The sequence below is a fragment of the Akebia trifoliata genome, chromosome 12 (assembly GCF_017979445.1).
Source record: "Akebia trifoliata isolate Shusen 1 chromosome 12, ASM1797944v1, whole genome shotgun sequence".
Lineage (NCBI taxonomy): Eukaryota > Viridiplantae > Streptophyta > Magnoliopsida > Ranunculales > Lardizabalaceae > Akebia > Akebia trifoliata.
Genome location: NC_141386.1, coordinates 29,954,505 through 29,980,906, shown reverse-complemented (window position 1 = coordinate 29,980,906; position 26,402 = coordinate 29,954,505). Strand labels below are relative to the sequence as shown.

The window sequence follows — 26,402 nt, the reverse complement described above, 5'->3', positions numbered from 1 at the left end:
ATTATAATAATTGCAAATCTACATCAAAATTCGTATCAATTGGTAGAACATGCTTGATACAAATAAAATGATGTTCTATCCATCCATAATTCTTACTTGAGTATTAGAGTTTTTTTGGTAAACATCACACTAATACCGAAGATCACATATATTAATTTGATAGTTTTTCTCAAGATACTAATTAATTAAAAAATCTTTCTCAATAAAAATAGATTTGATTTATCATGAACGTCCAATTGTTTTTTAACATTTATGATATTTTATATGTGGGATCAAGTTGTAATAGGATTATAAATGAATTGATGGATGGATGGATGGATGGATGGATGCTACATGAAACATAGGTAGGAGGAGGGCATCAACCTGTACTCCCTCGAGAGACATTCACATGAGATACGATACGGTGGGAGTACCAAAATCTCGTCACGTGAAATGAGGATTTTAGCATGTTCCCAAGATCACAGACACTTCCATCATCCTCCACCCCACACCACCTACACCTAGCTGTGATTATCATATTTTTCTCAAGTTTAATGTGGGCCCAGCTTCCTAAATAGAAAATCCAGTTTGATCTGATCTTCTTTGTGCCGTACAGTTAGTAATTAAAGATGACCGTCCAAGTTCTTGGACTTACGACCTTAGCCTTGAGTTTTACATATTTATTTTTTTTATCATTAATGCTGTACCGTCCATGTTTTTTTAAATAAATTTTCATTTTTGGTCCACAAACCCACAAGAAATAATAATATATACAGAATTTTGTGATGTGTGGAAAACTCACTTTGCTTCGAAAGATTAATTATTGAAAAATGCTGAACTAACATTGAAATTAACTCGTTTTGGGACATTGCCGACGTGGTGTGTCTGTAGAAAATCATATATGCTTTTCATTGAGATACAAATAAGAAGTATCTATGGTTCCGTGCACACCAATGTCCCAAATGATCTCAATTTCAATGTTATTCTAGCACGACTCTTAATTATTTGTGCCAAACAGTGTCATTGAATGATTTTCAGGAAAAATGATTCAAACAATCATTTTTCATGAAAAAAAGTTGAGGGAAAAATAATTTTAGGAAGATTCAATTCTTTGAAGAAAAAGAAAAAGAATTTCTGAGTATCTTAAGAAATGTTAAAATGATACTTAACCTTTAGTTGTGGTGGGAACAACCCATCTGAGCATAAATCCAGGAGATAGGAAACTCATTTTCGTAGGAGTTTTTCTTTTTAGAAGGAAAAATTGTTTAGGGTGAAAAAAATGATTTTCCTAACAAAATGCAAAATCAAAGATTTGAAAATTGTGTTTTTTCGTGGAAATCCATTTTCTCACTGATTTTCCTAGTACGATCATACGGACCCTTAAGGATTACGTTATCGGTTCTATGATCATGACCTTCATTAAGAAAATTGAGTAAAAATAATGAGCAATTTTTCTAATTCTCGAAATCGCAATCAAAATTGGTTCCTACAACCAAAAAAAAGAACTCGTAAGCCGAATCCCCATGGCCTTAGAAGAATCTATTCTGGAAATGAGTTGGTACGGTCAATTGTTCAAATCCACAATTGATTTAAAGAAATTGGTTGCTTTCTTTTCAGTTTTTCTTGTAATAGGATTTCTAATTATAGTGGTAAAAAAATGTTCAAATACAATTATAAATGGAAAGTAATTTTGACATTTATTTTGGGAAAAATGTCAAATTGAAACCGAATTCTCTTATCCATAGGCCTGAAGTGCTCATAGACATGTTAGCACGGCCCAAAAAAAGATAGAAAAAGGCCATCTAAGATGCATACCCACGGACCTATCAATGTGGGTAATTTATACTCGAGTATTAAACATGATTGATGATTTGTAGCCATTTCTTATCATGGGCTTCGTTTTCATCTATGGGCTTGTATCAAAAGTCCATTATGAGAAAACTCGCTTGAATCCATGCCTCAATTAGGGTTACACCTTATATCTGATCTCCTGAGATATCAGGATATAATATCTATTTGGGTGTTTTCGAACTAATGACATACACCTTGACCTTGTTCTATTAACAAAGACTGATGGAAAATAACATAAAAACCCTTGTCTTCAACCACAAGCCAAAAAAGAAATTCCTTGATTTTTCTTCTAAACCAGCCCTTTCCAACCTCTAATGTAAATAGAACTAAATGATTTTTGCTCCTCAATGGTACCTAGGACACCTAGCTCGTTTGAAGGGCAGAGCTCGAATGTCAACTCTGCTCAGTATATGGATCAAGCAGGTAGATTTGTGCGTTATCCCGAATCAACCTAGATCCCTTAATTTCAGAAAAAATCCCAAGAATTAAGAAAATGGATAGCAGAGTCCAAGCGAATCTTCCCTTTCTCAATAGCCTCTCTTAAAAATAAGGAATCCCTACTAGAGAACCTTGAAAATCGGGGATCTCGAGGAGATTCCTTATTCGAAGAGATTTCTAAGAGAAAATTATAAATAGAGGAGGAGGAGGAGGCTGAGAGGGAAGGGGTTCACAAAGTCAGAGAATCAATTGCTAGTTATCTTGAGAGTTAATTTTATCATCGAAGGGTTTTTGACAAGTACCACATCGGTATCACCATTGATTAGAGGAAGCAAGGAACGCGGGATGAACAGAAGGAGCTGAGTTGTAAGAGGTAACACGAAATCACCTGAATAGTAGTGGTTCAAGAGTTTGATGATTGAGATTTTTGGGAGAATAATCGAAGGGATTTGGCTGAGGCTAAAAATGAGGCTATTTAAGTCATTTTAATTATTTTCCACTGTAGACCAAGCTCAAGGGATGCGTCACCAGTTAGAAAGCACTGGGGGTGGTATTGCAAATAGTCAACAAAGATGGGGAGTTATATCTAAAAAATCTTCACCCTTGCATCTAAAATGCGCCTACAAAAAATTCGTGCTAAAATGCACTTATAACTACATATAACTACCAAAACAAGATCTCACATTAATCTCTCAACTGTTTCAAACTATAAAACATTCTATCTGAAAACTTCGTTTCTTCCCCATCAACCACAACAACAACAACAACAAATTAAAGAAAGATTTGAAGATCATTATCATCAGAAATACCCAGCTTCAAGAACACTCAGAAAGAAAATCCAGAGAAGATGATGGGACCGAGAAGAAGAACATGGCCTCATTTCTCTCCATGCAACACTCCCAACTCTGCAGACATTAATGAGTCACAAAAACTCAGTTATTCCTCCAACAAGACCAATCCCAACTCGGAATTAGTCGAAAGAAGGCGCGACTCGACGGGTAGCTTCCCTGCATGGAGCAAGAGTTCTTTCATGGCCATTTGCCCATATTCTCCATCCCCCAATTGCAGCCCCATCAGCCCTCCTTATAGCATCATCTCAAACTCTCCCTCCTCTGACATCTTCTACTCTCAGATCTCCACCGAGTTTTCAACTCCAAGAAATAAGGTACGGAGTCAGAAACACCATAACAAGCCTATTGTTGTTCTTCTCGTTGAATTTTGATCAATGGGTATTTCTTTTTTATGAATATTTTGTTTTTGACCAAAAAAAAACCCATTTCTTTCTTTCTTTCTTTGGAGTTTGAGATAAAATGGGTTTTCTTTGAATTCTCAGAGAACCTGCACTATGTCAAAGGGCGAAATCGAAGAAGAGATGAACAATGTAAATCATCTTTGCAGTTTCCATCAACCCAATTCAAAGAGCAAAGATCCTAACGGTTCTTCTTCTTATTACTTGATTCTTGTATTTTCTAATGAAAATTTGCAGAACTTCAGTTTTAATTTAGTTTTGTTTCTTTAATTCTGTTTTGTCTCAGAGGGTGAAAATGTTGAGCAAGAGTATAGTCCCAAGTGCCCAAGTTACTACTCATCGGAACACCAATCATTCGATACATGTCAACCTTTCATTGACGTGCCATTGCTGGTTGATACAGAAGAACCAGTAGAAGATAAAAGCCACATCGAGGACAAGGACTCGGATTCCGAAAGCCCTGTTGACGAACACCATAGCTTGATGACGAGACCCAAATCTTACCATGCTTTCTTGGATGAAATAAAGAAGAAAGATCTTGAAGAGCAGATTAAGGCATGGAAGGGTGCTAAACAGTTGAAACTCATTGACAAGTAAACCATCACAATCAAAAGCACATACTTGTACATGGATTTTACATAAGTAGTATATGCTTATATATGAATGATGTATGTATGTTGTGTCAATGAGCCCCATGCATGCATGGGTGCATGAGAATATGAATTCAAATATTCAAAACAGCTTTATAACTCTGATGTGTGCAGGCTAAGAGAAAAGATGGGTGCCATAGATGCATGGAAGCTTAAGCATTCAAAGAAGGCGATCATTGACAGGAAGAAAATTGAGGTATCTAACTACAAAAACTAAATTCTGATCTTTAAATGTTTTCTTTTTCCCCTTTCCATGGACTACATGAAATAAAACCAAAAAAACATTTTCTTGGAAAAACAATTCAAGGAAATGGAAGTCAGAAAATGTTTGCATAGACATACATTTGTTTGTTCATGGAACAAACATGTGATCCCAACCACGTAAACGTGAGATCCATCTACGGAACTTAACTTAAGAGAGAAAGAGAGAGACAGACAGAGGCGGGTACTTAACCATTCTAACTATTCTCAGAGAAAAAAATATTTCGGGGGAAAGTGGTTCTCACTAAAATCATTGGATAGCATTATCCAGAGAAACATTTTTCCCTTTGACTTTCTCGTATAAAAATTCTTAGTTTTTTACTCTAATAGAAAGTGGTATCTTTGAATCAGAGCAAATTGGAGAGGAAGCGTGTGAAAGCAATTGATAAAATGCAAAAGATACAAAGAAAGGCAGACGAGAAGAAAGCGAGGGAAAGGTGCTCCACACTCAAGAAGTTATCAAGGATTTCTAACGCCGATTACACTAAAAATCATTACATATTGTCCAAGCTGTTATGCTTCTGGTAGCCCAATAACACACTATTGCAGGAAAGCAAAGAAACGAAGATTCTGAAGTTTGAAGAGTGATTCTGACCTGTTGTCGATCCTTCAGGTCTTTCCAGTTGCCACAAACCCTATAATGATTGTGAAGATAATTCTTGTACTCTTTTAGGCTCATTTCAACATGAGCAAACTCCTACTCTTTTCAAGCATGTGTGGCCACAAATTTTAAGTAGCGCACAGAAAGTACACTACTGTACATGCAGAATAAACTTGATTCTTCACCGAGTTGAGAAATAAAACATTTTATGTTTTGTCAAACCCTACTTCACCCAAATGGAAATTAACACATTCAACAATAACAACTTTGTGGCGCCTGACAAAAAAAACAAATTTACCATGGAAACTGTTTTATGTAACCCACACCGTTAACACTGTTTAACTTCTAAAATAAAGTAATAGGAATCTCTCCAAAACAGATTTGTTGTAAGTGTGCAAGTATCTACTATGGAAAATGCAAATTTTTGTAATTTACATTTGTTTTTTTTTCTTTTCCGAAAATGTGCCACCAATGCAAATTCCTGCAATTTACAGTTGTTTTTTAGCTTGGTAGTGCACCACCCTGAAGTGAATTAATGAGTGTTGTCTGATATCCCGCTGGAAACCATACTCTCGTCAATGGATTTCGGACCCCCGCACGATCTTGAGACCGAGTTGAACAGCTTTTCAATCTCTGGTGCAATCCGAGTGAATGACCGAGTCCAGAATTTATATCGAGGGTTCTGCAAAACCAATAACACCTCTTAGTGAAGAAAAAAAGGTGAAAGGATACAAGTTATTGGGTGCTAATGAGTTCAGAGTACTACTCTAATTACCTTGATAAGCTCAATGAAAGTGATAAGCAGGCCCCATGGATGAGGTCGATTAACAATCAAGCGTTCAATTAATACTCTTGTTATTTGCTCCTGAATGATTTCCTGTGTAATAAAAGAGGGTCAAAGAAATAGGTTACCATACTACAACAAAAATATAAATCCACATCAATGGAGGGGAGGATGGTTGGGATGCTCACCTGGTTTGCTTCGGCAAACAAGTAAAGAAGGACAAAGGAGAAATAATGTGTATGATTGTTCGGGTAGCGTAACTGGTTAGCAATCGCATTTAGGAAGAGATAGCGTCCCTCTGTATCAAGATCCACTATTAGACTCTTGAAGATATCCATTGCAGCACCCACCAAGAAAATATCCATGTTAGCTGTGTGTGTCAATTGTGGCACATGTGGAGGTGAAATCTGGGTTTGTAATTGCTGGATAGCCTGCAACAATTGCAGAGTCAGCATAAACAAGTATCTATCTCATATATAACGCAAAACCAATAGCTCCTTTGAATGAAATGGGTGCAAAAGACAGTTTCTAAAATTTAATTCAGCAAACAAGAAACATGTGGGAAAGTTCAGAGGAAGAGACATAAGGAAACATGTAGGAAATGGTAGGGAATAAAACAATCCAATGCATGTTAACCACTTGAACCCTACTAATATAAACCTCTATGTTCCTCTCTTTTCTTTCTTTTTCATTTAAAAAAAAAAAAAATATTTTTTGCTTTGATCCATAAACAATTGTTTTTTTTATGGGTAAGCTGGGGCTATCTGGATCCCCACCCCTATATTAATGAGGGCTAAAACCTTTGAGTGAAGAAGAAACCATACCTGCATGCCCACATAAAGCACAAGGGAGTTGATAAAGGGTACATTGTACCGGGTCCCAGCCTGAGCTGCTTCAACTTGGGGAAGCAGCAAACTCTGCTTTAGCTCCGCAAAGACCGAGGCCCCATGTTGCCTCGTCTTCAGAGTATTTCAAAGAAATGAGAAAACAATATAAGCAAACAAAAGGAACAACCAAACACAACTGCATGAAATCTTGTAATATACCAAGCAAGTGCATTTGGTAAAAACTGAATAGAACCTTGAGATACTCATCAATGTCGGCCTTTATCTGTTTTGCTTTCAGAGCGGCATCAACCTCAGCAAAAATAGCTGGCGATTGGCTAATTTCTGCTAGCAGGTCAATCTGCACATCGGAATTATAAAACAAGGTAAATAGCAACAAAAAAAAAAAAGATGACCCAGAAGAACATGAATCGATTGTGGAATCAACCAATACCTTTAAGTTGGGAGTAGAAGGATCAGGCAACTTCATGTTGGGTGGAAATGCACTAAGAATGACATTTCGCATCTGAATGCAGCTCGGGGGAATGACATCGCAGAAGCTGAAATGATAATTACAGAGGAATTCTGGGAAATCATGAAGCAGCACCAGAAGCACTCGCATCGTCCCTTTGTACAGAAAGTGAACCTGCACACAAAGAAAATACAAAAAGAGTCAAATGGCATTACTTTTACAGACTAGATTGGTATCGTAGAAAGACTCAAGTATGAAGAGTAGCATACTGGCTCTCCTAGTTCAGCATTCCTCAAGTAAGGCTCCATGAATTTGAATAAGTCTACCAGCAAACATTGAAAGAAAGGCCAACCCTTCTGAAGGTTTCCATTGAGCAACTTCGGCATGAAATTTCGGTGGCTTACCAGCTCGAGCCATGCAAAGCTGAAATGACATATTAAGTTATTCATCCCATTGAGAAAAAAAGCACAAGATTTTAATTTTTCACCACTTTTGTCCAAAATCGGATATAATCACCTAAACAAGAACTTCAAAATAAAAAGACCTTGGGATTTGGCTGCTAAGGAAACAAGTCACAACCCACGAGCAAAGAGGAATGGACATAATTGGGCACCTTTGATAGCAGTACATGGCTCAATGTAATTAAGAAATTTTACTTTGCAGCTACGGCTAACACTTAAAATAAAAAGTGTAAATAGCAGCATCACAAAAAGTACGAAGAAAGTGGCAACAGGAGGAAGTGCTTTAAAGTAGGCATAATAGGTCCAAGCAGCACAGAAGACCACAAGAGATTAAATGTCAACTTGCTTCACATCACTCAGATACAACAAGACTTGTAATTATTGCACATAACTCATTAAACTAAATTTTATAAATAAAAAAAAAAGGACAAAGTTCAGAAAGAAAAGCCAGACCCTAATCTGATGAAGAATGCATTCCAACATTAGATAGCTACTTTCAAAATACTCTAAACTGTCAAGGCCTGCCTTTACTGATTTGTGGCATGTGGAACCTAGAAGTTGTTAGTAGGAAAGGTTTCCTCCAATAGAATCAATTAAAGGAGTAGCCACAAAAGCAACTACAAAAATTTCTTATTTTGAATGATTAAGTTGTTTAGACAGGCATACCCAAGGTTGTCGAGAAACATGCCTTCAATTTATTCAATGTGGGAGGACTTTAGGGAGGTGCACGCCTCATTTTCCTTGATCAAAGAGCAATATGCACAAGGGATGTATACCAATGGACATTTAAGATAATTCAAGTTTAACCTCCCCCTCCCCTCGGGTTCTCTGTTCTTTTAATTTTTTTACTTTATCTCCCATTTTCTTTTCTCCTATTCTTAACAAGCACAATCATACATTAACAGGTCTTAGCCAGCCAGTCAGTCAGACCTCCTGACAACTCCAAAAACACCACTATTGATTCATTATTCGGCCAGCTAAAATGGAGTCCTTACTTTTAAAGCCCATTCGTGTCCAGTACTAGCTTGCTATAATGAGCAGTAAACCAGCATTATTAGCTTCTGATGGGATTTGTACTTTAAATAATAATTTAATGACATGATGTTTTAAAATAGTATAGTCTTTGTGTTTTCTTACTTGCTTTGTCATTATAATATTGTTATTCATGTTTTAAATCATCTAGTAGGTTGTTACTTAAGAATTAGTTAGTGGTTTGGTGCCTACTTATAGAAATTGCAACAATGAAGACTATTTATCTATGTTATAATTGTATGTCTTCCATTGTATAATTTTTTTTTTTTAATATTCTGCATTAGCTTATAAGTATTGTGCCTTGGTTTACTCAGGTGCAAGTTTTGCTTGTGAAAAATTACTTCCTGTTAAATCAAGTTGTCATCTATAATAAGTCCAAAAAATCTGATCTGTATTGAATGAAATCCTATCAAAACTAGAGACAAATTGAACATGCTAACCTGAAACCAGGAACTCTGAGAGGCTGCAAAGCATGGAAAGCATTCGCAAATGATGTCAACAACTGCAAATACCCAGTTAATGTAAGTTATTTCATAGAGGATTGTCGATCTCATTTAAACTAAATTCATGCCTGCGAGTCAGCACCATGGATTCAAAACTCGGTTTGACATCTCGTCTCATTCAGGGACAAGACTGAGTTGTCTGAGACGAGTCAACTATCTCAGAGGAGATGAACCATTTAACTTGTTTTACAATTATTTATGCAAATATATTTATATAAAAATAATTATAACTATTTTAATAAAAGACAGATTAATCATAAAATCATATTTTATTTAGATAATAAACATTAAAATTTTTAAAAATTAATTATTATGATTATTATATATATAATCCCAGTTCACTCAGACAAGTTTTACTGTCTAGAACGTGATTTTCAAAATATTGTCCGAGTTATCTTGTTTGTCTAGCAAGATTTTGCACAGGTGAGACACCTTGTCTATCCGTCTCACTTAAGGATGATACCGAGATGACTCGGGCGAGTCATGTCGGTCTCTGACGAGATTTAAAACCTTGGTCACCACTACCAAGGACATATTGATGTCACCAAAAAAAGAAAGGTACCTGAAACGTTACACCATCAAGGATAGGATCCAAAAAACCAAGGTCAAAAAGCCAGTTAATGAAAAGCCTGAAATACGGCCTCGGATTAAAAGCTGCCTTCTTCTCCTCCGCGTCTTTTTGGATGACTCTCACAGTTACCAAAAGAATCTGGCCAAATAAAATGTTAAGAACAATAAGTTACTGATCTAACGTAAGCAAGGGAAAGAGAGAAAAAGAGGTAAAATATATTCTTAGTTTATTACAACCTTGGACAGAAGAAAGACTTTACTTGGTCCCTGATCCACAGCACAGTTCTAACAACCAAATTATAAACCACTGAGTTAAGGAAAGGGACTAAAACAAGATTTTAACAACGGTAAGAAATTGCATATAAACCACATGTGAGGAAAAGATCTTTACCTTCAGGATTAAAACAACGAGTTTTGCATACAAATCGACAGCAATAAATGATAGCTGTGGAACTTGTTGAGGTGATTGCAGTGACAATGAGCCTGGACTTATTGCCTCAGCAACTTGGCAATATGATACAGAAAGTTCCTGCAAAAAATACCTTCTGAAATCTTAACACATATCATCCAGTATTGAAAATAAAGTGGCAACCAAGGAAGAAACTTACCGTGAGGAGGCGGAAAAATTGCTCCGAAATATCATCACCTTTGAGCAATCCACTTTGCTGCAACTTTGAGACAAAATGGGTACAAGCTGCTTCATTCGAAGCAGGAATTTCGCAAATCCGGTACCATTCAGCAAACAGCATAGAAACCTGCAGTTTTAATATATAAGTATACTGATAGAATAAATAAATAAATATTGTTGGGGGGTTGGCTGTTGGCGAGCTCTTTGATTTTTCAACGAGCGCTTCTGGGCTTATGGTGTCTCATATGCAGTTTACTGATGATACTCTAGTTTTCCTTGATGCATCTATCAATCAGATGAGGTTCCTTAGTGCGATGTAGTGTTGTTTTCAGGTAGTTTCTGGTCTCCCAATAAATTTTCAGAAAAGAAAGGTGTTTGCTGTGGGTGATGGGCAGGATATTGATTGGCTAGCTGCGGCTTTGGGGTGCCAGATTGGAAACCTCCTTACCATCTACCCAGGCTTGCAAGTGGGAGCACCTTAATACTGCAAATCCATGTGGGACCCAGTTTTGGAAAGAGTGGGAAGGAGACTAAGATATTGTCCAAGGGAGGAAAGGAGACTTTAATTAAGAGTACTTTTTATCAAGTATTCCAGTATATTTCCTTTCTTTTTTCAGGATGCCTGGAAGTGTGGAAGTAAAGTAGGATAAATTGTTTAGGGATTTTCTTTGGCATGATAAAGGGAAAAGAAAGTTCAATCTTGTTAAGTGGAAGCAGGTTTGTTCTCCAAAGGAGAATGGAGATCTTGGCATTGGCCAATTGTAGATGCTGATCTTCGCTCTACACTTTTCCTTCCTTTCTTTGCTCGGGCAGACCTGCAAATTAGCCCACTCCGACGATCAAGTTAGAGACTATTAAATCTGTAAATCTTAATCTAGTTTTAGAGAGAAGAAGAAAAAGAACCCCCCCCCCCCCTCTTTATCCATGGTCCTCTCCCTTATATAGGCGTCTATGACGATCGTTTTCTGTGCCATTCTTTGATGTGACTCGGGGCAGTTTGCTTACTCTCTGGCATGTCAGGTGCAGGGGTAGTTGCAACTGCTCTGCCGATCCTGGAGTAATCAGAACTGATCTGACACGGTATGGGTTGTCAGAGCTGTCAATCAATGACTCATCTGTTCAGATCCGTCTTGCCGATCTATACTAACATTTAATATCCACGGAGTACTTCATCCGAGCTACTTGATGAGTTGGTGGTACATGTTCAAGCTGAGTGTCCGTGCATCCGAGGAGTTTAGTCAACGGTGCCCATCAAGCAGTCCATCCAAGCCTCAAGTCCATGCTTCTGAGAATAGTTCGAGCCACGTGTCCATATTTGAGAATTTCCCCCCACACCAATGACATTGGACCCTCTTGCCACTACATTGATATTGTCAGATACACCCCATTTCCTCCATACAAATATTTCTTGACCAATCTGAGTCACTTCAAACAGAACATAGGCAAACCATACTGCTCATTGTTAAAAAGACATTTTGAAGATATCCACCCAATTCTATTCCCCACAATAACAACACCCAGCTGGTTTTTCAACCATTTCTTCTTCATCTCCAAATTCTAGGATCCATTTTAACCAACATCATTCAAAGACAGTAGCCCCAAGGTGTCCTTATAGAAACACATGTTGTGTGTCCACTACATTTTATTCTTTCTCGTACAATGGTACAGGTATTTTCATGCACTGCGTTATAACTGTTGTCATTGGAAACTGAACTGCTGCCTAAAAATTTTAAGAACTGAAAACCTCAAAAAAAAAAAATTAAGCTAAATCGGTAGTGTCAAGATCTTGCACTGAGGGTGCTTATGAACATGGAGAAACCATGTATTATGGAGCCCATGTATAGTGCACATCAACAGGCCTGTAGCTCTCACGTGTTAAAAGCCTAATGACACAAAATAAGCACTTGTAATAAAAACTAACCGAATTTCCTTCCACCTAACACAAGTGCTACCACCTCATTTTTTTTCATTTTTTCACTCTTCTTGGAATCTATAGATCAGTATTAACAAAATGCGAAATTATCTAAACATACGTTTTCGGCCACATTTACTTTCATATCTAGGCATCATGCAAAATACTGCGAACAAGAAACACTGAGCAATACCTGTTCACGAAAACCAGCACGATCCAACGCCAAAGACTCTGCATTGTTGAAGTCTTCCCTACTCATTACCAAACGGCCAGAAGGAGCCTGCTTAACCATAAATACAATTACAATTTTAAGATCCTTAAAAAAGTCTTAAACACACAGCCCCAACTAATGAACCGGCTAACCATCAATAAACAAAACTCTGTGACCTTTTTGTCTCTAGACAGCCCGATCTTCTCCTCCTTGCCAATAGTAATAGCAGCAGGATTCCTGGCAATCTCAACCAATTGTTGTAAAGATTCGGGAGATCCAGGCCTTGTTGCAAGCTGCAACATACATAACCACACATTGATTAGAAAATGTTGCAAATTTCAAAATTCAAAAATAAAAAAAAGGAAAAGATTAGTTAAAACCTTTCCCAACGCATCAACAAGATTGTGGAGCTCTGACAAGCTAACTCCAGATTCCTGAGTTACCAAGGTCTGGAGAAGAGAAATCACAAACTCGGTCGCAGCTTCTGCACATCAGCAACGTGTTAGCCATATCAACAGGTTCATGACTACCTTTCAATTAGAAATCAAAATTCCAGATACATACTATTCCATCCTGCATCAATAAGCTTTGACATGTGCATATTGTACTCTGCAAGGTTTAGTAATTCAGAACGAATAAGGCCAACAGTTATATCTTTGTTGAACTTCCGCTCCTCATCAGAGTAAATCACCTGACAAGAAAAAAGAACATAGATATCTCAGAGAACAGATAACAATGGAATAGTCAAAGTTTAACTTCCAGTATGTCTGTTAGACACTATGGACCACTCGATCAAAGTGGGGCTTGTCATGGCTAACTTTAGTTTCCTTTGCAAATCGTGCAGGGAATTGATTAACAATTTGCTCACCACTACAGTTTTGTTACAAATGGGCAGAAATAAGTCAACAATGACATACCCAACTAGTAAGCTCCTTGACAACAAGCTTGCAAACATCGCGAATAGCAACGAGAATTGCAAGATGGGCGCCAACATGTGTACTGTTTGCTGCATTCTCATATAAACTCTTAAAAACCTGTCCCAAGATTAAGTTGCAAATTCAGTGTGAAAGTTTTGATGTAAAATATACTTCCAACAAGAAAAATTAGCACACCTTTTGAGCCACAGCCAAGGCAGCCTCATCTCGGCTTCTACATCTGAGTATGATTTCAGGAACCTCAGCAATAACTCCCTGAACACAAATATAAGTCTCAGTCTTGATCAAATAATAGCTTTTGGGACTTCCAAATCCATCTTTATGACAGGAACAATTCAACAGAAAATAAAAAAGGCGAAAAAAAAATACAGGTAAATTTTTGGATTACGTGATAGCCCGTGGTAGGGGAAGGGGCAAATGTTTTGCAAACATATATTTCAAGTTTACTAGCTTGATACCCACAAACAAATGGAGATAGAAGTAAACAATACCTGAATTTCTGCATCACTGGCATCATTAGCTACGAAAGTTTCCAGCTGAAACAAAAAGAACCCCGACTGAAAAATCAAACTAAGAGCCACAAAAGGAAATGCAAAAAAAGAAAGCATAGAGGATAAGAACATTAGAATGAAGCTAAAACATAAATTACAGGAACCTGAACTAGAAGGTGTTGTCAGCATAGGCCTTGCTTTGGCCGCCTAGACCATCCAAGCACCCAGGCCCCACCCACTTTAAGCAGTGTTTGAGAAAGTGGATTGGGGTTAAAATGATAATTTTATACAATATTTTTATAGAAACTGTAGTCCAAGGGGTATTTAATCAAGTTTAAAACATAAGGGGTATCTCAAATATTCACCCAAACATGCCTAAAATTTAAAAACATTTGAAAGGGAGCATTAAACAACTTGAACATTTGAAAGTTACATGGTTTTTATTTTGCCCAAACGTTAGTTGTATTGACTTACCAGCTTGTATAGTAGTTGGTATTATCTTGGTAATGTCGTATTTATATTTTGCTTAGTAGTTGGATAGAAAAAGTTTGGAAGTAACTCCAGAATGATCGAAATATGCTCAGGAAAAAAAAAACACTTCACAATTTCCAAATTAACAGAATGTCAAGAAAACAAGAAGCAGTCCATTTATAAGATAAGTTATTGGCATAACATGCTATACTTGCCCATTAATATAAGTTGAGCATACATATTTAATATTGAAAGCTGGAAAACAAAAAAACATTTTTTAAAAGAGGGGTTAGATATAAGGAAGGAGCCCAATAGATGCGTAGGTGATAAGGATGATGCAACGCAAATTAGAAGATTTCCTACCTTCTGTGCCACGATCTGGTACTTATCCAACGCATCCCCTGTACTCAATAAAGGTTCTGATATGTTACTACCTAGGCGCTCTGTTGCAGAAGGTGCAGTTGATAACTGTGTAGTAGCTCCCAATTCCTTGCACCAGATCAAAAATACATTTGAGTACCAAAAAATATTATAAGCCATCAACATCTGAACTTCACAGGAACACCGATTCTCACTTTTACAGTGTTAGAGGATCCCACCGAACGCAATTCAGGGGCTGTAACAGCTGAAGGATTTGAAGCAAAAGCAGCACTAATTTCAGAGGAGTGCTGATGAACAGCATCAGATGGCCCAATATGAGCAGAGGAGCCACTGCAACATCAAATGAAGAATGAATAGCTGACCCTTTATTTTATATAGCACAAGAACAAAAAATAATAAATAATAGAGTTTTTTTTATAGATGAATAATAGAGTATTTTAGAAACAACCCTATTAAATTAGTGATAGTAGGCTTACCCCCTTGCAAAATGCAAGATTAGGTTTACCCCCCTTGACTGTAAGTCAGCGTTGATTTTTCTTGATCATGTAACAGTGAAATCTTGAATTTTTCCAAATTTTGATTTAGTAATGTAAGTATTTGAAGAAAAAAAATCAAGATTTCACCGTTAAATCATCAAGAAAATGCAACATTGACTTACAGTCGAGGGGGGCAAACCTAATATTGCGTTTTGCAAGGGAGTAAGCCTGGTATCACCAATTTAACAGGGGGAGTATTTTTCTAAAGTACCCTAAATAATAATACATGTACCTAAGAAGCTGTGCTGAACCAGGGTCCATCTCCTCTGACATTAAATCCAGGGAGCGCGCAACCGCACTGAAACCGGGCCCCCCTTGTGTTGATGAATAGATGGCAGGGTTGAGCTGTCCAGAGGTTGGGCCATATGCATGAGACAAGCCAGAACTAACAGAACCACCAGATGAAGCCAGTGGACCTGAAGGCATAGCATTTGGACCCTGGTTTGATTCATTTTGCCATGGAATCCTAACAAAATCCTGAAGCATACAAGAAAATAGAATAAGATAAAAAGGAGATAATAAAAAAACCAAAAGAATCAGAATTAAATAATGCCCATGCGAAGGAATGCACAACAAGTACAACCTCATAAACTCGCTGTTGTGAATGGGATAAGCGACCAGCTTTGGGGCGGAGCATCTCCGGTACTACAGTTGTAGGGCCTTGTGTGTAACTGCTCGCATCAAAATAAGTGGGACCAACAGCTTCTCTATGCTTCCGTTTTAAAGCAAGTTGTCCAGCTATTTCCCCATCAATAGTTTGTAATGCCTGTCACAAGCACAATGTATATAAGCCTATGCATATGATGCATATAATCTATCCCTCAAATCGTCAAAAATAATTCACGTTTCAGTCAGTAGCTGACATAATAATCTTAAATTTCATGCCAAACTAATTATTCTCAATTGCGCAATTATGCTAAAATCAGAACCAGCTGATGCATACATTTACACTTCATAAATTAGTTTACCTGCCCTCAAACGACATTACTTCTAAACAAACTCGTAGAAAGGATCCATATTCCAGGATGGTTTGCACCTTCCCATGTCATATGTGATCCATATTATTATTTTAGGTAAATTTGAGACATGTTTTCATTAGTAGTTGGAGCTGCAATAGAGTGAAACCAATATTATTGATCTCCATTCTCCACCACGCTCAATATGATGGTTCATAGTTTTAAGTGAATCTAGTGACTTGGGAATGTTTTTAATCTTGTTTTATACTTTCCAAAAGTTTCAAAGAATATTTCCACAGAAAGTGCAATACTTCAAGTTCCCACACTGGTTGACGAAATATTTTTCCATTTCCAGGCTGATTAAATATACCTCAGAATCATAACTTGCATCCTTACAATCAAGACTAATAATTTATTTACAGTCAGACGTAGCAGCAGTATTGTTTATATCAGTTAAAAATCAATGAAAATACACAAGGGCTCTCTTAGAAGAAAATGAAAAGAGCAAGCCTACCTTCTCAGTTGCAGCTTGTTCGACCACTGCACAAGACAAATCAAGGTTGTCATTCGTAACAAGCTGCACAGCTTGTTCAAGAAGATCACTTGTAAGACTTAAGGCCTGAAGCAAATTCCTCAAGTGACTTGAAAGGGATACACGAAGAGGTTCCTAGCAATGATCAAAATGTTAATTTAATTCAAAATATTAGAAGCAGAAAAGAGCACATTAGCAATTTCAAAGCAATTTACATATGAAATCCAAGGATTCCTTAAGAGCAGGGGCGAAACCAGGATTTTTGGTCAGTGGGGGCTAAGTACTAACGTCAATCGATAATCTTGGTTCCTTCTATGTCAAGGTGTACTCATCACTGTAAATGATGATTAACTAATAATCTTCATAATAAAGTTGCTACCTTGTAAGATAAACTATGACATGTGTTCGCTCTATATTTTGGTGAAATTTTCAAATATTCTTCTATTTTCACTTTGTTGACATATGGACCCTTGACCTCAATCTTCACTTATAAACTAAAGAAGAAAAAAAATACTTGGAAACTTTTGATTTTTTTTTTTTTTTCTCAAAACTAGTCATCTTCAACCTCTTAGATCCAACGAAGATAAGATGATGATGATGATGCGTAATGAGATATTGATGATGAAGATGATGACAAAGATGATAGTAATGAGATTGTGATGGTGATGTGTATGATGATGACAATGATGATGATGATGATGATGATGATGGGGGCATTGGGGTCATTTTTCATCACTCTATAGTAAAACAGTTTGACTAGCCTGACTAAGTATCCAAAAGCATGATCCGATGTTTTTCGGTTGTAGAGGACAAAATTCTCTGAACTTCCAATAAAAAAATTATTTTTCAACGTAGAATTTTGGATTTAAATTTAGGAGTTCCGTGGAAGTTTAGTAGACGTCCATTTTCAAGACCTTGGATGAAGCCCCAATTTTTTTTTTTTTTTAAGCTAGTTAGAAAAGTTTCCACATCACCCTATGGCATCCAAAAACATGATCCGATGCCGTATGGTTGTAAATGATGAAATTTTAAGAACTTCAAAAAATTCAAAAAAATAAGTTATTTTTCCCCATTAAATTTCAATTTTAAATTTGGGAATTCAATAACTGTCCATTTTCAACAACTTGGATCAAACTCAAAAAAATTAAAAATTATTGAATCTGGGTCTTTCTATAAAATTTAGAAGACTGATGTTGTAATGCCAATGTGGTATCCACGTGAGCCCAACAACCCTTAGTAAGATTTAAAATCTTACTAAGTTAGTGAGGCTAGTCTGACTGCATATCTTTATTTTTGGAGAATCAGAACAATGTGATGAGATGCATCGTTTTGGTTAGAGTTTAAAACATATAGGGCTTCTAACAAACCGTTTTCTGGGGCACGTCAATGAATCTATCCAAGGATAAAAAGGTACCACTTTGACACGTAAGTTGCAATAGGAACGGAACACCTTTAAAAGCGTAAAACCACAGCTCACTTATTCAAGAATAAAAAGGTGCCACGTAAGTTGCAATACGAATGGAACATCTTTTAAAGTGTAAAACCACAGCTCGCGTACTTCAAAAACACAGGCTATCTCTAATATCCTACAAAACATGAGGGGTTAAATATTTGAGGTTTATTTTATTTTATTTTTTTTGGAAAAAATTCAGTGGGGACTATAGCCCCAACTTGTCCTATGTGGCTTCACCCCTGCTTAAGAGAATAGTATTGCATCTCAAACAAGATATAAATAAACTCTAAAAAAAAAAATCAATAAATAACAAGAAACCTTGCATGTGACATGAGCTAAGCTTCCTGCTAGACTTGCCACCATCAAGTGCGCAGCATTGTAGATGCGGCTCTCATCTGATTCCACATCGTAGTCCTACCATCGCATTTGATCCCACAAAATAAAGCATAAATAGGTCGCATTCAATCACAAACGTCATTAAAAATTACGGGTACAGATAAAAGAGAAATTACGTCAACATCTAACCTTTAAAACAAGTTCTTTTGTTGTCTGAGTAGCTATAGTAACACTACGTTGAACAATAGGAGACATTATCTCTTTGATAGCCCTCTCCATGGCACCTGGAACAATTCTGTTGTAAACAAATGTGTTATAATTTACCAACTAAGCCTACATACCCCAAAAAAGGGCCCAAGCTACTACTAATATTAGAGGAAAATTTTCCAATTTATTTTGTCAATTAGGAAGAACTTGTAAGATCAACTATTACAAACCTCTGGAAGTGCATCTGCAGTCCTAAAGCACTAAGTTTCGGGTTGATGACAACATGAGTTCCAATATTGGCAATTGGTGTGGGCAGCTGCAAACAACACAATCATTAGCATCTTCGAAAAAGTCACAAACCACTCAGTTCTTAGAATATTGAATTGGTAAGTAGAAATTTCCACCAAACCTGACTAACAGAAAATGATGACTGGGTTGCTGGAACTTGTGACAATCCCTGACCAGAAGGAAGCCGATCGGATAAGCTTAAGACTGCCATTTTTTCATCATCGACCAACAGACCGGAAGCAAGATGAAGAGGAGCAGTATACTACAGCCGCCAAACACATTGACAGTCAACACGATAGGCAAGATGTATAAGAAATGCATAAATCCATATGATAAAACTCAAGCATATAAACCTGAGATAACGCATTTGAATGGCCACCATGGTGAGATGGATTGGCAACCTCAGGCTGCAGTTCCACTTGGCTTAATGCAGAAATCATCCCAGAGTTGACTTCAGAAACAGTCTGTGGTTGGGGTGCCCCAACATCTTTGTTGGAAAAATCAGGATTTCCTTCTACTTCCCTAACCCGATCTTTCAGAAGAGAAGTTGGTTTTACATCTTTCATATCCACACCAAGGTTCTTGAATAGGACCTAAAGGTTTTAAAAGAAAGAGAAAATATGTGAAATAAACACAGTAGCATAATTAGGTTAAATGGATTAGAGAACCAAAGAAAGGAAAAAAAAAATGCAGGAGGAACTAATACCTCAATGTCAAACTTGAGATTCATTTTCAGATTTGGAAGCACATAAATCTCAGCAAGTAAACCAAGAATGCCCATGGTCCAAGGATTGGGAGGCTGATATGCAATACTGCTTTGGCATGGTTCTAAAATCTGGTACAAGCACCACCATATAAAAACCAAGGCACTGAAGTAACTCAAGGAAAAATGAATCAAATCATCAAAAAGATTATACCTTAGAGGTAAATGGAACTACTGCAATCATCAATCCCTTTTCATAGGCCTGGTCCAATACAATGTGAACACGTCAGAAGTGGGAAAATTATTAACACATTGATGCAAACTCATTATAGAAAACTACTCTTAAATTTAAGAAGAGGAATACAAAGGAGACAGCTTGACTATTTTTTAATAAAACAGCAATCTGTTTTGAAAATAATATCAATGTCGGACAATTGGGTTAGGCTGATTTTGGACTCTGGAAGCTTGGAGAATCTTCATACAAGGCCATCATCAAGAATCTGTAAGGTTTCTGGTCCAACAGCATCGTTCTTTGTTATTTGACTAGATATTTTCAGAGTTTGTTATCGATCCTTGGTGGGTAATCTCAATGCATACTGAATTCTCATGTGGGAGACTGGGAATTGAGTTAGTTACATAAGGATAGAAATTGTTTCAGTCCTCTATGATAACTGCAGTTAATGATGTTAGTTGCATAGGAAGGTGACTGTGGTCTGCTAGGCTGAATAGAGTAGTCTAACTGGAGTAGCCAAAGTGAGAACATTCTCAGTAACTTCTAAAAACAGTACCAATTAACAATATTCCACTCTGTGATCTACTTCCTATTATTAACCATAACTGAAAAGCTTAAAACTGATAACTTTGCAAAGAAGAAACATGTTAAAAAGCACTATATGAGTATTTTAAAAAAAACATTAAGGAGAAAGAGTGAACAAAAGACCTCTATAATCAAGACTTTTGGATCTATTTCACGAGCCCTCAATGCTTGATTTCTCCCAATCGTAAACTTCCCAAGCCAGCTACCAAGATTTTTCAGCAAGGAACGCTCTTCTGAACTTGATTTTATAAGCTCTGATCTCAAAAGGACCTGAAAAAATGCATAGATGCTAACAAATACTTTTCATTGATAATATAACAAGGATCAAGGGGCGAAGGAAGGAAACTTAGCACAGGCACCTTGCAGTTTTCATAACTAGCTTTTACAATCTCCTTATTCAATGCTTTTGAATTAACCTTGTCTAAGAATTTCAAGTACAAGTCATGGAAATTCGGCTCAATGCTTGCTCTGTTAAAATGTTATATTTTGATCACCATACAGGAAGACAAAAGTTTAAGATAAGGAAAGCAGATCAACAGTCCATGTAAACAAAATATATAAAAAATGGAATCAAAGTTATTCATGAATCCTGACCTTTTCATCACAATATATTGAGCAAACCATGTATAGTATTCTTCTTTCAGAAATTCAGTAAGCTCTTTTGCTTTAGCTTCAATGTTTGATATTGAAAGATTGTTGATCATAAATAATATCTTGTCCTGAATCTCTGACGGTGGAGCCTGGATTCAACAAGTAAAATTTAATAAAATATTCAAGATATAGAAGAAACAAATGGCTTCACACTTGACTGTTTTTTATATCTAAGAGTGGATTCGGTGAATCTTGTCGGAGACTGGTTCAAACCAGACCTCATACATGAAAGGACATTAACCGTAAAAATCGGTTGCTTTTTTTTTAATAACTAAGATTAGATTCAGTGAATCTTGTCTGAGACTGGTTCAAACTGAACCTCATACATGAAAGGACATTAACCATAAAAATCGGTTGCTTCCACATACAAATGGACGTTAACAACCTCAAGGAAGCATTTTTCTGGTCATGCATATTTAGTTGGGAAGATTACTTAAGCACCCTCACGGAGGGACTTCTTTCTAAGTAATTCCTAAGTTTTGGGCAGTCTCTTAATAGTCCATTTAGTAAACTTTTCTTTTCTTAACAGTCCCTGGACCTCATCTCCCACATTTCACACAATTAAATGCCCTAGTCGTTCGAACTCTTCATTTTCATCCAAAAAACTTGGATTTTTGGCATCTCAATTGAGTTTCGGAGACTCCATTCCGTCGGAAAGGATTTAATAAGGAAGAAGAAGCCATTTTCGAGGGTTTTTTCAAACATTTTGAATATGTATGTATAAAACTAGGGGTTTTTCACTTTTTTTTCTTAGTATATAAAAAAAAACTCGAAAATTGAAAATGGGTGGGTTTTACCAGTGTCGAATTCACCACTTTTTATTTAAAAAGTGGTGAACTTGGCAGTAGATAGTGGTGAATTCAACAGTTAAAATTGTGAACTCAACACTAAATAAAAAGTATCAAGTTCGACAGTAAATAAAAGTGGAGAACTCGACAGTAAATAAAAAAGCGATGAATTCGCTAATAATGAGAGACCATTTAGAAAAGAAAAGTTTACTAAATGTCTTGCCAAGCTACCGTCACAAATTTAGGGACTATTTAGAAAGAAGTCCCTCCGCGAGGGTCCTTTATGTAATTTTCCCTATTTAGTTTCATATTGCTCATATGTTTCTAATCCATATCTACCTACCTAGAAACATCGATACTTTTTTTTTTTTTGATAGGCAAAGATAAAATTTTATTAAAGAAAGAAAGGTGGCCGAGATGACCAACCAAGAGAACAAGAGAGCAAAAGATAACCCAAACAGAAAAAATAAAAACAAGGCTCCCTAATCCCCCACAAGGTTACAAATCCTCTCCCATCTAAGAAGAAAATCTTTAAAAAAAATCCCCTAATCCTCGAAAATGTATCAAGGTTACAAGAAACATTGATTCATTTTATTCTATGCTTTTATATCTAACAGTAATAGTTTAGCATATCCATAAAATGTCATCTTTGTTCGTGAAAGCAAACAATTCCGACAGAAGAAGTATCCAACAATGGTGTAAAAAAAAAGGACATATATATAGGGGAATTCTTACATACAAGACCTCATGGTGACGCTAGTATTATCCTCCACATTCACTTTTCAATGATACCCCCACTCATTTTGTGTTTTAGTGAAAAGATAAGGGTATGTTGGTCTTTACATAATAAATGCTTGTTGTTTACATAATAAATGCTAAGGGCATTTAGTCTTTGGACTTAAATGTTTGTTTGCATAACAAATGCTTGTTTGCATTGATTGGCAAAGCATTTACTGGAAACAAAACATTTAAATACAAATACTAAATACCCTTGGCATTTATAATGTAAACAACAAGCATTTATTATATAAAAGACCAACATACCCTTATCTTTTTCAGTAAAAGACAAAATGGGTAGGTATATTATTGAAATAAAATATGATGGAGAATGCAAATGTCCCCATGAGGTCTTGAACATTAGCATTCCCATATATATATATATATATATATGTATATATATAGGGAAGCATTCGGAGCCTCAGAGACCCTAAAGAGAGCCAAACATTTTTCAATGTATAGGCTAGAAGTTTCGGAATGGGCTGACTTTTTTGTGAGGACTCACAAAAAATCAGCCCATTCTGAAACTTCTAACCCCATCAAAAGTGGCTTACAAATAATTGACAATCCACAATTCTTCAACTTGTAAACTGGGGTTAAAAGTTTCATAATGAGCTGATTTTTTGTGAGGATGATCTCCCCACCATAGAGATCATCCTCACATAAAATCAACCCATTTCGAAACTTCTAACCCATGTATTGAAAAATGTTTGGCATAGCGCTTGGCTCTCTTTAGGGCCTCTGAATGCTCTCCATATATATATATATGGGAGCGGTTCAGCAGCCCTAAAGTTTGCCAAACATTTTTCAAAACATGGGTTAGAAGTTTTGGAATGAGCTCTGATTTTTTGAGCGGATGATCTCTATGATGAGGAGATCATCCTCACCAAAAATCAGCCTATTCCAAAACTTCTAACCCTATCAAAAGTGATTTACAAAAATTGGACGGTCCACGATTCTTCAACTTGTAAACTAGGGTTAGATGTTTCAAAATGAGCTGATTTTTAGAGAGGATGATCTCTTCACCATAGAGATCATCCTCACAAAAAATCAGCCTATTCCAAAACTTCTAACCCCATCAAAAGTGATTTACAAAAAATGTTTGGCAAACTTTAGGGCTGCCGAACCGCTCCCATATATATATATATATATATATATAACTCTCTTCCCTAATCTTTGCACCCTAATTTTCTTTTTTTTGACAGGTAAAGATCAAGATAATTTCATTAAAAAGGGGGGTCGAGGTGACCACCCAAAAGAGTACAGAACAAAACATCTTGTTACTCCTCAAAAGGGGAAAAAAAAACTTTTTCCCAGAGATAAATCCGTCTAAGGATTTTCCTGGGCAGTGGTATTAAAAACATGTCACACATAATCTCCATGCCGGAAATTGACGTATGCGGACTCATCAAACATGCACCTGGTCAAGTTACACTTGCAGGAAGAAAGCAAAAAAAGAAAAACCCTAAATAGATGGTGAGTTACCTCGACAGGAGCATCCCTTCTCTCAGCAGCTGCAACAAGTGTTTCAATGTTCAGAGCAGAACCAAACCCAGTGTTATGTGAGTGCTGTCTAAGCATACCTGCAAGTAAGGGAACTTAACAATGTCAAAATCATAAGAGGCACTTTAAAAAGGCATTATTTTGAATCATCAGAAGTTACAGAAATATACTAGTAGACGGTATTCCTCGGGAAGAACGCAGAAAACCAGGAGAAGATGACGCAACTACTGGCCCACTGGAAGCATTATAAGGGGGCACTGTTTGAAAGGACTGGGTAACAGTTGGCTACACAGAAGTGACAGAAAAGAGATTTCAAGATGAGAAAGAAATAAACTTCAGATTTATTGGGGAAAAAAACATGTAAGCTTCAGAAAAAATATAGGAAGCAAACAGAACAAAGTTCACTTCCATTGGAATAATTGCGTACCTTAGAACTACCAACTACGTCATGCATGGAAGCATGTCCAGCAATAGATAAAATGGGCTTTGCATAGCTTACAGAAGTTGCAGCAGATTTATGCCTGTCATCAGGAAAACTTTGGTGTCTCTGTTGTAGCAGATGCGGAGAAGAGAGTTGCTGTCCAGGCTGTATGGTGCTGGATCCCATTAACTTCCACGAAGACTCAGATGCCTGAGAACACATTAGTTATACAGAAGCATGAACAATTACTTAAACTAATGAAAAAGCAATCTAATAACAGGGATCACGATCAAAAAAGAAAAATTTCATACAAACTATAACTATAGAAAATTATCAGAACAAGAATAACATTATGATAGAAAAGGTACACTGTGGTTCAGGGTACAACAAAAGATATGAAGCTGCAGCGAGTGCTTGACACACCCGCTTCAGCCTGTTTATATTTCACATTAATCAAACAATTTGATGCAGGATGGTGAGGGAAGAAGATGAAATAGTGGAGGGTTAGGGGATCTGGTTTGGGATTTGGGCTACAATCAAAACGTTTAGGGTAAATCCCAAGGGTTAGGTTGTGATTAAGTACCTAGGTTTATAAGGTAGAAGAAAGGGCAAACTGTAAAAAAATGGGGAAAGATTAAGGATTGAGGAAAAGAGGTTTCAAAAATCAAAATTCAACATTCAAGAATTCAAGATTAAGTTATTCAAGAATTCTAACAAGATTAAAGAATAGTTTGGATGGGTTGATTTCTTACAAATAAACAAAATATGGTAGATTTACCTTGGAATCACCCAAATGATTTTCATGGCATCAACCACATTGAATGCACCAACATTCAAAACAAGAAAACAATTCTGTTTTTTTATTCATTCTCTCTTGTCAATAAACCCTAATACAATCAATCAATAAAGAAAATCTCTAAGAATCCTACCAAAACTAAAATACCAAATAAAGAAACTAATAAAACTCTAATTTTCGTAATTAAATCTCTCCTAAATTTCCAACCCTTATAAACTTAAATAAAAAAATATCATAAAATTACCAAACTACCCCTAAACATTATACTAAGACTATAGGCTAATAAAACTTGAAAATAAAGCCCCAAAAAATAAAAATAAAAACTTAAAACAGAAAAACTTAATAAACATAAAATCTACTCTCCAACTTATGATGTCCCCATCACCATTTATAGCTACTAAGATAGGTGGTGGTCGTGGGGTGCATGTCACTTCAGTCTGTTTATATTTCACGCTAATCAAATCATTTATAGATAATATAAATCGGTGATGGTGGATTAGAAAATAAACAAAACACAGAATATTGTCCAAAATATCATTCAAAATTTGTACTCATTCTTCTAAGTATATACCTTAACAAAAAATTCTCCTCCATGAAATACAACTATATAAGAATATATAAGTGTACTCAAAAGTGTTAGTTGAGACCAAGAAGGATTTCGGGAAAGCAGCACATGTAGAATCAGAGACATTCATCAGACTCGAACAATGAAATTGTCCCTACAATTGCACATCCTTGGCGAAGTCACAGTAGAAACCCCCGTTGTAAGGGCAGGTGGCCAGAGGAGTCTTTGGAGTACAGGGTACCCCTGCCCACGGGTCGCAAATGAGAGTTTTTCTATGCTTCGAGTCTAGAAGAGGAAGCCATGACCACGTTACTCGGAACTTCTTCACCATCAAATGATTTTTTTATAAGTAAAAAATTTTAAAGGCAG

At 36.5% G+C, this 26,402-nt stretch overlaps 2 protein-coding genes and 1 long non-coding RNA gene across 3 annotated transcripts in view; 2 read left to right on the top strand and 1 right to left on the bottom strand.

Annotated features, from left to right (window-relative positions):
* Window positions 1-3,292: 3,292 nt before the first annotated feature.
* Window positions 3,293-3,940, top strand: LOC147389395 (uncharacterized). Its single transcript, XR_015170520.1, has 3 exons — window positions 3,293-3,433; window positions 3,602-3,704; window positions 3,804-3,940. It is a non-coding gene; the product is annotated as an uncharacterized LOC147389395 (long non-coding RNA).
* A 39-nt stretch (window positions 3,941-3,979) lies between these two features.
* LOC147389394 (uncharacterized) lies at window positions 3,980-4,956 on the top strand. Its single transcript, XM_086419769.1, has 3 exons — window positions 3,980-4,110; window positions 4,282-4,363; window positions 4,780-4,956. Exons 1-3 carry the CDS (start codon window positions 4,001-4,003, stop codon window positions 4,954-4,956), a joined length of 369 nt encoding a protein of 122 aa, XP_086275895.1. The 5' UTR covers window positions 3,980-4,000.
* Window positions 4,957-5,306: 350 nt separating this feature from the next.
* LOC147389393 (uncharacterized) overlaps window positions 5,307-26,402 on the bottom strand; it is a 36,022-nt gene continuing 14,926 nt past the window's right edge. Inside the window, exons 15-51 of the mRNA XM_086418024.1 lie at window positions 24,679-24,882; window positions 24,422-24,536; window positions 24,234-24,331; window positions 21,127-21,272; window positions 20,892-21,000; window positions 20,656-20,802; window positions 19,930-19,977; window positions 19,719-19,847; window positions 19,366-19,605; window positions 19,134-19,274; window positions 18,955-19,040; window positions 18,707-18,812; window positions 18,500-18,595; window positions 16,711-16,863; window positions 15,824-16,006; window positions 15,473-15,717; window positions 14,899-15,034; window positions 14,687-14,812; window positions 13,853-13,897; window positions 13,539-13,616; window positions 13,344-13,460; window positions 12,991-13,117; window positions 12,807-12,910; window positions 12,603-12,719; window positions 12,409-12,495; window positions 10,284-10,430; window positions 10,067-10,204; window positions 9,913-9,960; window positions 9,668-9,814; window positions 9,043-9,104; window positions 7,379-7,532; window positions 7,092-7,283; window positions 6,894-6,998; window positions 6,638-6,772; window positions 6,002-6,244; window positions 5,805-5,906; window positions 5,307-5,711 (exon numbers count right to left, since the gene is read on the bottom strand). Coding sequence (XP_086274150.1) covers window positions 5,562-5,711; window positions 5,805-5,906; window positions 6,002-6,244; window positions 6,638-6,772; window positions 6,894-6,998; window positions 7,092-7,283; window positions 7,379-7,532; window positions 9,043-9,104; window positions 9,668-9,814; window positions 9,913-9,960; window positions 10,067-10,204; window positions 10,284-10,430; window positions 12,409-12,495; window positions 12,603-12,719; window positions 12,807-12,910; window positions 12,991-13,117; window positions 13,344-13,460; window positions 13,539-13,616; window positions 13,853-13,897; window positions 14,687-14,812; window positions 14,899-15,034; window positions 15,473-15,717; window positions 15,824-16,006; window positions 16,711-16,863; window positions 18,500-18,595; window positions 18,707-18,812; window positions 18,955-19,040; window positions 19,134-19,274; window positions 19,366-19,605; window positions 19,719-19,847; window positions 19,930-19,977; window positions 20,656-20,802; window positions 20,892-21,000; window positions 21,127-21,272; window positions 24,234-24,331; window positions 24,422-24,536; window positions 24,679-24,882 — 4,806 coding nt within the window. The 3' untranslated portion in view covers window positions 5,307-5,561. The remainder of the gene's footprint in view (window positions 5,712-5,804; window positions 5,907-6,001; window positions 6,245-6,637; window positions 6,773-6,893; window positions 6,999-7,091; window positions 7,284-7,378; window positions 7,533-9,042; window positions 9,105-9,667; window positions 9,815-9,912; window positions 9,961-10,066; window positions 10,205-10,283; window positions 10,431-12,408; window positions 12,496-12,602; window positions 12,720-12,806; window positions 12,911-12,990; window positions 13,118-13,343; window positions 13,461-13,538; window positions 13,617-13,852; window positions 13,898-14,686; window positions 14,813-14,898; window positions 15,035-15,472; window positions 15,718-15,823; window positions 16,007-16,710; window positions 16,864-18,499; window positions 18,596-18,706; window positions 18,813-18,954; window positions 19,041-19,133; window positions 19,275-19,365; window positions 19,606-19,718; window positions 19,848-19,929; window positions 19,978-20,655; window positions 20,803-20,891; window positions 21,001-21,126; window positions 21,273-24,233; window positions 24,332-24,421; window positions 24,537-24,678; window positions 24,883-26,402) is intronic.

What these genes read in the sequence shown, in the direction of transcription:
- LOC147389394 (XM_086419769.1), top strand. Translation starts at nt 4,001, where the DNA reads ATGACGAGACCCAAATCTTACCATGCTTTCTTGGATGAAATAAAGAAG. An exon ending in CAGTTGAAACTCATTGACAA is followed by an intron (nt 4,111 to 4,281) that starts GTAAACCATCAC and finishes TGATGTGTGCAG; the next exon opens with GCTAAGAGAAAAGATGGGTG. An exon ending in TTGACAGGAAGAAAATTGAG is followed by an intron (nt 4,364 to 4,779) that starts GTATCTAACTAC and finishes TCTTTGAATCAG; the next exon opens with AGCAAATTGGAGAGGAAGCG.